The 11,446-nt window shown below is 45.3% G+C and overlaps 1 protein-coding gene across 1 annotated transcript; it reads left to right on the plus strand.

Moving 5' to 3' along the window:
- Positions 1-5,870: 5,870 nt before the first annotated feature.
- On the plus strand, positions 5,871-10,417 carry TRIL (TLR4 interactor with leucine rich repeats). Its single transcript, XM_032702426.1, has one exon. The coding sequence runs from the start codon at positions 6,072-6,074 to the stop codon at positions 8,259-8,261; it is 2,190 nt and encodes a 729-aa protein (XP_032558317.1). The 5' UTR covers positions 5,871-6,071; the 3' UTR covers positions 8,262-10,417.
- Positions 10,418-11,446: the final 1,029 nt, after the last annotated feature.

Here is an 11,446-nt window from a genome sequence, read left to right on the forward strand (position 1 = left end):
AGGCAAAAGTAAAGTCCTGCCCATTGAACAGTGTATCTGGCTTTTGAATATCTATAAGGATGAAGACTCCACAGCTTCCTTGGGCAACCTGTGCCAGTGCTCCATAATACTCACAGTGAAAAAGTGGTTCTTCATGTTCAGACAGAACATCCTGTGTTTCAGTTTATGTCCACTGCCTCTGGTCCTGCCACTAGGCACCACTGAAAAGTACCTGGCCCTGTTCTCTCTGTACCCTCCCCTCAAGTATTACTACACATTGATGAGATCCCCTTGAGCCTTCTTTTCTCTAGGCTAAACTGTTCCAGCTCTCTCAGCCTTTCCTTATACGACAGATGCTCCACTCCCTTCATCATCTTAGTGGCCCTGGGGTTTTTGGCTGCCCCAATACAAGAGAGACAGCACTGATCTACAGAAAAGAGTACAATGGAAGGCCACAGATAATCATGAGACTGAAACTCCTCAATGAACGTATTTGTTTAGCCATAAGAGAGTTTTACTGTCTTCAGCTAGCTAATGGGGGACACCATGATCTTCCATCCTTGGAGAGTTGTCAGAGCCCTGAGCAACTAGGTTTAGTTGGAAGGCTGGACTAAGTGGCACTGAACAATCCCTTCTAACCTGATATGGGAATACAGCATTAAATAGTGAGTGTTTTCTATTTTTCTGCGTATCTACCAGAACATGTTTTACCAATTAGTAAGAGAAGTCCTGGTCCAAGCGGTATTTTGTTTAGGTTTGTTCTGTTACAGACTCTCCAAATTATGGGATGATAAGAACAGAATAGAGCATCTATCACTCTAAAAACATGACAAAAGAGTATTACACATTATGAAAGAGACTGCCATAAGCACACATATCCTTTTATGGAGAAAGAGAAGAAGAAAACGTTTGCAAGAACACTTGCCTGATTTGTTATCCCATTATGGAAAAACTGGTCTAACAATACTGCAAAGATTGGGTATATAAACAGATAACCATGAGAAAGAATTGCAGACACTGCAAAAGCTAATTGGCTCTGCATAAGCTACATATGGATTTGTTTTACATATATTACACCACTCTTACCGTGACACAAGTTGGGTTCTCTCCTTTCTTACTGTCATGGATGCTGAACCACACAAAAAGTACGTACTTCCATTAATTAGTTTTTTCCTCAGGAAATAAATGTTGGATACAGACAAATATGCCAGCTAGATAGACTTCTGCAAGTAGGATTCAGCCAGTCTAACCTATGAAAACTAGTTTGTAAGTGATACATACTGGCAGAGATCATTACACAGAAGGACGCAGACACCTAACTCTCCATTCATTTTTATGAAATACTGATACTATAGCAACAAGATCTATTGTGTTATTTGCATTTAATTGTATAGAGTGAGCTAGCTGATCTTCACCTGCAGAGAGAACATGTGAACACAGTGTTACCTGTGAATATAGCTACAACTGGTTTCATGCAGTCTAGGCAGGGAAACTCCAAAAAATAGATCTGAAATTGCTTGGGCAGCAAACTAATATGCACAAAGGAAACAATTGCTGTAATCAACATGAAGTCCTGCAACTGCCTGCCCAGAGGAAGTCTAAGAGGTGTATTGTACACTATATGAAATTCAGTGGGGTCTGATTGCTGACAAAGCAGCACACAATGGTAAAAGCATGTCTAGACTAGCATCATATGTCAAAAAACCACAAACACTTTACTCAGATGTTTAATTCTGAAAAGACTGAGAGATATTTGTAGCAGTGTTGTAGGCCACAGACCTCTACGGATGATAGGATTAGAAATCTATTAAACATCTGATAAATTTTGTCCTGTGGAGCTGAACAGGCATGTAATATTAACTGAGAGTCATGCTTCATTCCTGAAGAACAGGATGTGGCAAGTGACATTTCATTATGCACAAACCATGGCATCAGGAAAAAGTTTATTTAAAATTTTAATTACTACACTAAGTGCAACCAACATAAATTCCACAATATTGGTGAACTCTTTGTGCAATTTCAAAGAAAAAAAAAATCATACAGTGACACTTTATCAGGTAGAAGACACGAATTATGCAGTATCTTTCTGTTTCTCTCTGTGCTTTATATGACTCATAAGGTTGTATATGATAACTTCCTATGACATCGTGAGTCAAATAACTTCAAATTAGGTTTTTATATTGTAATCAACTAAACACATTGATATATCAACTTACGGAAAGTTTTTATTGTTTTAAATGGGAATTCTGGCACTAAGGTTGAATAAAGTTTGTATGAAGCCAGTTGGCTCAGTGAGAAAGTTCAAAGCTAACACTTCTAGAAACATTTTTACAAGTTAAGATTAAAACATTTGTGATGTGCAGTGGGCAGGAAAATTTGTATAGATCAATCAAAAACTCCCCTTTTGAAATTAAGCTCCAGTTCCACATTACTAGTTACCATTCTTGGCAACTACATAAAGCTATGAGATATCAGCACTCAAACTTACCAGATCAGCTCCATTTCTCTTAATCTGGAATCAAGAAAGATTAATTTTATTTAATGGAAGTTTCTCGCGTGGACATTGCCACAGACACAGTATATGCTGGGATAGGCTACATTGAACATGCAGCTTCTTTCACTCCATTTCACATTCTACCTATAAATATGTGCTCACTTTCAACCACCAGTCCCCTGACCAGTACCTAAATAACATCTCTTGAAAAAAACGCCTAAAACCAGAAAATCAGAGGTATTTGGTATTAGGTATAACAAACATATGGATACCATTTAGCCATGAATAATACCTTATTTAAGGTCAGTTCCCTCATAATTGTCATAGGAATAGATATATATCAGTGGAAAGATGGTATTTCTGATCTTGCTTTTTTCTTGGTCCTTCAAAGTCCTCAATCTTTAAATCTTAACCATAAAGGTATGTTTTAAGATAACCTTTAAAGCTTATAAGAATAGGTTACTTTTTAATTCCTCCTCTGTCCAGTATTTCATAGATGGATTTATGCTTTTTCAGGTTGGGGTAAAAAAGATGACTATTTCTCAATCATGCATTAAAAATTTTATTGTGTGCTTGAATAAGGAAACAAGAACTACAGTAGTGGGAAAGTTCTTCTTCCAAAGTAGGAAAACAAATGTGGCACCCTTCACCTCAACAGTTGTGCTTCTAATTGTTTTGAATAATAACTTCCTACTTGAATTAAAAAAAAAAAGTATCAGTAAAACCCCCACTGTATCTGTTTATTTTGTTTCTGGTATAAAATATTTCCAGTGTGAGAACAAATATCTGATGAATTCTCTTCTTAAGAATCACTAGTTAAATTTTTTTATTAAATTCTTGCCACTTATAATTCCCCAAACCCAGTGAAAATAATCATATTGGCTAAGTTTCAGAAAGCATAAATCAAAAGCAATACACAAGACAAAACTTGACTTAAACTTTTAGTATTTGCAATGACATATGGCTAGAAAAAGATCTATGGTGCTTCTACAGGAAGGACAGTTCATAAATTGCCCTTATAGGCTTAACCATGTTTCGAAGAAAAACCCAAAGGAATAGAAAATAAGCATACCATTATACAGAATGCTTTTCTACGATTCCACTATTTAAAGTACAATACAGTGAAGTAAATTTGTCACTAGTCACTCAGGCTTTGCTCAGAATTAAAGAAAACTTTCAGTCAGGATGTCTTTCCTTAAACCATAGTGGCTTTGAAAATGAGGAAAGAAACATGCAATTTTTGCAGCAGAAAAAATATCTATACTTCATCCTGAATATTAGATATGATGTGATAGATACTGGAAAGCTGGTATGTGAAAAAATAGTCAGTAAGGAAAAGACTAAGCTAAAAGGTCTAGATTCTTAACCCATGGATACTTGAATCATGAACAAATGCTGGATGGTTTTCTTCAGGAACCTGGAAAATGAATAAAAAAGACTAGCAAAAAAGTTCCTTCTGTGAGACTTACTCAAACTTATTTCAGGGGAAAAAAAATTTACTAATCAAGCATGTACTGTTCAAAATACAGCAGTTACAAATAATTAAACCAGAAACTTTCCACTTCACTAAAGCAGCAAATAAGCTTCTGTTCACACTCAGAAAACAAGGCAGCAACAATTTAGGACACAAATTTAAAACAAGGTAATCTAAAAATATTCTTGTTTGATGACAAGATAGTGCATGTCTGCAGAAGTCATCAAGTTCTGGACTCTGACAACCCTGATTTCCACTATTTTTGCTTCAAAATTTTTAATTTTAATTTATAAAGACTGCCTATGCAAAAGCCATTTTTCACCAAAAAAGATCTCACAAAAACAAAAACCACCCAAACCCAAAGACTCTCTTAGCTTTCCTTGTCATACACATATTATAGCATATTATTGTTCACACTGGGTTTTCCCAATGAGCTGTTCACCTGATTTTTGAAGATATTTGCAAATTTTATCCAGATTATCTAAAATATCACTCTGCTGCCCCAAACATTACTTCTCACACCAGCACAATGCAGTTAGCACTACAAAAAGATTATTCTTCATAAGGTTCATCCTCAGATAACTACAAGAGATAGGAATTGAGATGTTCATAGTGATGTTGACCAAACCAAGCCATATCCCTTCTCTTCAAGGTTCCTTCAGGACCAAATCAGTTAGATCAAAGTACCATGAAAGCAGACAACAGGGACTCAGCACAAACTAACACACTATGCTACATGTTCACGTTGGCATCGCCACTCGAACAAAATTTCTATGAAAGCTATCTAAATTCTGCCTTCTGCTAAGAGAAAGAAGCATGGTTTGTACACAGTTTTAAGTCCAGAACTGTATGCGAAGAGCATGCAGTTGCACACAACTTCAAGTGACCACAATTTCCAACATATTTATTAAATTTGCAACACAGTATTTTGGTCATTACCTTCTTTCCCTCCTCATCCTTGACTGTCTTATATACCTACCTATCTAGGCATTTTCTCCTGCCCTTAGACATTTATTCAATTGGCAACATCTTAGGAAAACAAAAAATGCCAACAGGAAAGGAAAGTCATTGAACGGATGGGTACCTAGTCTGCTTTGTTTTCAATATGCTTTCCAATACCTTCTTTTCCCTCTAAATTTTTGTGCTGTTGAGAAAGAAGACTCTTTAAAAATGGGAATTATTTCTGAAGAGCATGGGGATCGCTCTGACGAGCCCCTCATGGAGCTGCAGCCATATTCAACTGCACCCTTATTGGCAGCTTTATCGGGAACCTACTGAGCAGGACGGTGAGGAGAAAGAATGAAAATTCATTCTGATGTACTATAACTAGCTTAGTCCTCTGATTGCTGTTTGCTCAACACAATAGAAAGTCCTAAATCCCTGGTAAACCGTAACTGTTGCTTTTGGCAGGTTTCTAAACAGCAGAGGAAAAAAAGGGGACGACGACGATTAGTTTACTTCTGTTCCCTTCCCCCTCCCCGATGCGCAGCTCTATCTGTAACCCATGTGGCTGGGAGGCAGCCACAGCCGGTTCCAATTCCTTCTTTCCCACTTTGCGCCCCTGCTCGCTGCCGGGGCTGAACCGAGCCAGGACTGGCCGCGGGCTTCCTCCCCCCGCCCCCCCGCCGCGCCGTCCTCCCTCTCCGCCGCTCCATCCGATCCTCCGGTCCCCCAGGGCACAGTGTGGGAAGTACGAATTTCCGCTGAGTTTTCTCGGCAACTTTCGGAGCTCGTCTTTCTCCCTCTCCCCGCTCCGCCCGCCGCCCCCCTCCGTCTCCTCCCCGCCCGCCCCCTCCACCCTGGGAGTGCCGGCGGAGCAGGCGCTCCGCTCCGCTCCGCATCCCGCCCGCCCCCCGCGGCAGCGCCGGCCCCGCCACCGCCGACCCGCACCCGCGGGCCGCCAGGGGCGGCAGAGCCCGGGCGGGGCAGCGCTCCCGGCCGCCGCGGGCCAGCCCATGGTGCCGGACACCGCGACCTGCAGCCGCCGCCGCGCCTGCCTGCCCGGCGCGGAGCTCAGCCCGGCGCGGAGCAGAGGAGGGGCCCATTAGCAGTCGCGGAGGAGGCGGAGGGGATGCCGGATAGACACAAAGCCGGCGGGGGAAGCAGCCCACGTCTCGTCCCGAGATGGGGGTGCCGCGCCGGGTCCGCCTGATGGTGCTGCCGCGGGTACTCTGGGGCTCCGTCCCCCTCATCCTCCTGCTGCTGCCCGCGGCCGAGCCCATCTGTCCCGAGCCATGCGATTGCCAGCAGCACCAACACCTCCTCTGCACCAACCGGGGCCTGCGCTCCGTGCCCAAGGCTGCCGAGCCGAAGGATATCCTCACCTACAGCCTCGGGGGCAACTTCATCGTCAACATCTCCGCCTTCGACTTCCACCGCCTGGCAGGGCTCCAGCGCCTGGACCTGCAGTACAACCGGATCCGCTCGCTCCATCCCAAGGCCTTTGAGCGCCTGGACCGGCTGGAGGAGCTTTATCTGGGCAACAACCTGCTGCCTGCGCTGGCCCCTGGCACACTCAGCACCTTGGCCAAGCTGCGCATCCTCTACGTGAATGCCAACGAGATCGGCCGCCTCAGCGCTGCCTCCTTCTCCGGCCTCAGCAGTCTTGTCAAGCTGCGACTGGATGGCAATGAGCTGGGCTCGCTAGGCGACTCTACTTTCTCAGGGCTGCCAAACTTACTCTACCTGCACCTGGAGTCCAACCGCATCCGCTGGCTGAGCCGTGGTGCCTTCACTGGACTGGCCAAGTTGCGCTTTCTCGACCTCTCGGGGAACCAGCAGAGCTCCCTTCGCCACCCAGACATCTTTGGACCGCTGCGCTCCCTCCACACCCTGCTGCTGGCCAGCAACAGCCTGCGGCAGCTGACAGGAGGGCTCTTCCAGCACCTGCCTGGCTTGGCAAAGCTCTCGCTCAGTGACAACCGACTGTCTCACCTGGCCCCGGATGCCTTCACAGGGCTGGGCTCACTGAAGGAGCTGCGCCTGGAGGGGAACCTGCTAAGCCACCTGCCCGTTTCCCTGCTGGAGCCGCTGGGCAACCTAGAGGTGCTGGATCTGAGCCGCAATGCGCTGACCACCCTACATCCAGCTGCCTTCAGCCAGCTTGGCCGCTTGCGGGAGCTCAGCCTTCGGGACAATGCGCTGGCGACGCTCCCTGGTGAGCTCTTTGCCTCCAGCCTGGCCCTCTACCGCCTGGAGCTGGAGGGGAACGCCTGGAGCTGTGACTGCCGCCTTCGTGGCCTCAAGCACTGGCTGGCGGCCTGGCACTCCCAGGGCCGCCTGCTCACCGTCTTCGTGCAGTGCCGCCTGCCGTCCACCCTGGCTGGCAAGTACCTTGACTACCTGCAGGATGCCCAGCTGCTGCCACCGCAGGATGGTGGCTCCTGCCCCGATGGCGACTCTCTCTCCCTGCCATCTCCTGAGGGGCTCGGTGGCAACAGCAGCGCCGTGGGACTGCCCCCGGGGCCGCTGACAGCCGCTTCCACTGCCCGCCTAATGGGCGCACCCATTGCTGCCAGCCCCACGCCGCCACCACTGCCCAGTGCGGCATGGCCCCGTCGGGCCAGTGCCGCTGGGGTCCCGCCACTGGTGTCCGACCCGTGCGACTTCAACAAGCTGTTCCTCCACAACCTGTCGGTGGAGGCCGTTGGCTCCAGCTGGGTGACAGTGCGCTGGGCCGTGCGGCCACACCGCAGCCCTCGCCTGCTTGGGCCGGCACGATTCCGCCTCCTCTTTGACCGCTTTGGCGCCGCTGTCAAGTTCCAGCGCTTTGTGTACCTACCAGAGCACGGGGAGCCGGCAGCCACACTGCAGGAGCTCCACCCGGACACCCCCTACCTTGTCTGTGTCGAGGGCATCCTGGGTGGCCGCGTGTGCCCAGTGGCACCGCGGGACCACTGTGCTGGGCTGGTCACCCTGCCCGAGGGCGGCTCCGCAGCGGCGGCAGGTGGGCCCCGCGGCCCTGACCAGCAGCTGCTCACGCTGGTGCTGCTGGCGGTGAATGCGCTGCTGCTGCTGACGGCTTTGGCCGCCTGGGCTGCCCGCCTGCTGCGCAAGAAGGTGCTGGGGCGTCGGCGTCGGAAGGCAGCCCCTGTCCACGTGCGGCAGCTTTACTCCACACGCCGCCCACTCCGCTCCATGGGCACCGGCGTCTCTGCCGACTTCTCGGGCTTCCAGTCCCACCGGCCGCCCCGTGGCGCTGCCGCCTGTGCCCTCAGCGAGGCCGACCTCATCGAATTCCCTTGCGAGCGCTTCATGGACAGCGGGGGCAGCCGGCATGGTGATGAACACTTGCTGCAGCGCTTCACCGACTGAGCCCGCTGACGCCCCGAGGCCGGCCGGGAGCTGCAGTCGGTGCTGCGAGGGAAGGTGGTCTCTGAGGGGATGGTGCGGGCCCCGGGGTCGTGGCCTCCGAGGGGCAGAGCTGCAGCGCAGTGGCTGTGTTCAGCTGCCCTTACTGCAGACCGGGGCTGAGGCGGCCTGTGAGATGGGGTTGCCTCTGCTGGAATGTCACTGTTTTTTCAGGAATCATCAGTAACCCAAGGAAAAGCCCTGACCGGCGGTAACTGTGCCTTGCCACAAGGAGCAAAGCGGCGGGAGCTACTGCCAGCAGCAGCCAGTGCCTCCCTTAAGCAAATTCAGAGCCGTTAATTTGTGTGCTATTTTACAGGTGGTTTTCTCCAACTGCAGTTGGGAACACGTTACAGTGAGCAGCCTGGCCCTGTGTGAGGAAGCTTTGACCAGGTCTTTCCAAGGCACCAGCTCTTCCTAACAAAAATTTGGACCAATCTTTTAACTGAACTGTGTGCAACCAGGGAGTCACTGGAGGGCTGGAAATGATTTTTTCACTGGACAGTTTGAAGGCTGTGTCGTTTCCACTCAAACTGAATGTGAGGCTATTTAATGTGCACAAGTGGGTTTTCTTTTTGTTTTTGTAAACGAGAAACAATAATGCAGCTAGTTAGTTCTACAGGAATATATTGCTGATACCACTAAGAAAAACTAACATTATTTTTGTAATGTGTTTACAAATGAGCTATTTTTAAATTGTTTTTGAATACATACAGCTTGGTACTTGTGCTATAGTTGTCTGGGTCCATGATGGTCAGTAGACCGCTGACCCTCACATCTTCATTTCTAAATGGGCAGATGCAGAGGTGAACTGTTGATGGATAAATAATAATTGGTGCCTTTCTTCAGAAACAGTAATAGGTGAGAATATTTCAGGAACATGAGACGATCTTCATCATAACAGGCCGTTCTCTCTTAGCCTGCTAAAGTTAGAAGCTTTATGTACCTCACTGTGAAATAAACGTTTTTGTATATTAACCTAGATTCTGTATTTTGTGTAGCTGAGTGAGAAATACGAAAGTTAAACTCTTATGCAGTAGTATATTATGTTTGAGTTGTTTTGGTTTGTTGGTTGTTGTGGTTTTTTTTAAATTAGAATTTTGCTTTTGGTTTCAGAACAGTGCTAATCATTTTATGGTCAGTTGCTCTCTACTTCTCAGACTTTCCTAAATATTTACAGAATGTGGTTCTGTTACTAGGAAGTATGGTGGTTTAGTTTACATTAATAATTCTCTCTGTGTGGTCTAGAAATGAACTAGTTAAAGAAGTCCAAACCAGAGTTGCAATTTAAATGCAAATGTTTTAGATGGAATTTGGTAAATTGCTGAGACCATTGATACTACTTCTGCTCCTTTGAATTTAATGTGCAACCTCAGATGAACTCTTGTGGAACTGAATGGCTTGAAGGAAGTGTTAGTGTACTATGGAGACATTTTGTCTCAATATGATGCATTCATTGCTGACCCGAGGTGTTCGTGACTACAAGTTGTTTATTACCATAATTGCAAGTAAGCAATTTGGGGTTTTTTCTTTTTTTTTTTCCCCCTTTTCTTTTTTCAGCTGAACAAGTGTTTACAAAAGATACCATAGTAACTGGTACCTTCAATTGGAGTTCAGTGACAGAATGGAGAGAAAACACTTTATGTTCTGAAGGAGAGAGATCATTTGCCTTAATCTTTGTCCTTTAAATAGAGAAAAAAAAAAATCAAAGTCTTGTTTCTTGGTCAGTAGCAAGAAGTCCTTTGAGACTTCATTTTGACAGGCTGTAGTTTTCAGGAATATCAGGGACCAAACAGTTGTCAGTGTATAGATTAAAATTCATCACTGCTATAGACACAATGCTGAATGGAATTAAAACTGAAGGAATGTGGGATCAGGTTTCATTTTCTTTTGTTAAGAATATTAAATTTCCGTTCTTTTGTACGTCTGGGTGTTTTTAGCCATTTATGACTGTGGAGTACACCACTGTTTGTTGTTAGAAATGCAGTGGGATTATTGAGTAAAGCTGTGTATCACACTAACGTTAGCTCTATCACTGGATATTCTTCCAATGGGAGATGCATAGATGCTGTACATGGTTATAATCAATTATGTCAATAAATCCATTTGCTGAAAGAAAACTGGTGTCTTAGATTGTATCTCATAATTCATCCCTCTTCAATCAGCTACTGGCTGTAGCTTCTTCATATTACAAGCACTGCTGCTGGACGAACATGAGGACTGTGAACAGTGTCTCATCAGTCTGTCATATCTTTTCATCATACAGTATGTTTTCTATTTTATTTGTAATATGTTTGGATAGTGCAAACAGCAAATTGATTAAAATGAATGGTTCTGAAACAGGTAGATCACTGTCCCAGTACAGACTAACAAGGTGCCATTACATCAGTGAACTTATGATTCCTTATAAGCTAATTAATGATTGGGATCGTATCAATAGTTTATGCTCATTGGAAGTTAGAGTTCTGAGTGTTTTTCAGCATTTTCAAGCTAATGATATCAACATGTCACACTGAGCATATGTATGGTGTTCTAATTAAGAATTCACTGCTTCTTTTTAAATTTATACAAACATCTGGAGAATTGATAGAATGAAATGGCAATGGCTCTTTGTTCCATCTCAGGAGAAGCAGATACACAGATCTGCACAACAGCAACAACAAAAAGGTGGTAAACAGAATGAAGTTGTTGACTTTTAAAAAGTCACAAGTTTGTATCTCTAGGAATAATTAGGCTTTGTCTGCAGATGTTACAGCATTTTTGCTGGGAGGGAACTGTACTAGCAGGTGGTTGAGGAAAGAAGTGTCAATGACATATTGAATGTCTGATGTAAATATAACATGGCTCTATTTTTACCAGTAGTATTTATGAATATTTGGGTCTTTTTGAAAGTAAGCTTCTTTCTAAAGAATGACTGTATAAACAGCCCTTTCTAAATGGATGAATCTGCCACGAATTTTTGCTCAAAATATTTGTCCTTCTACCAGAAATAAGAGTTTTACTGCCTTGATGTCTCCTGGAATCCATGCAGCTTGGGGAAGAGTAGACTGAGTGCCACTCTCCTGCTGAGTAATTACTGAGCACGTTATGTAACAAAGATTGTAAATCACCAAAATATTGCCCCACCAAATTAAGTAGACTAATTTGCT

Source organism: Chiroxiphia lanceolata, chromosome 1 (genome assembly GCF_009829145.1).
Source record: "Chiroxiphia lanceolata isolate bChiLan1 chromosome 1, bChiLan1.pri, whole genome shotgun sequence".
Taxonomy (NCBI): Eukaryota; Metazoa; Chordata; class Aves; order Passeriformes; family Pipridae; genus Chiroxiphia; species Chiroxiphia lanceolata.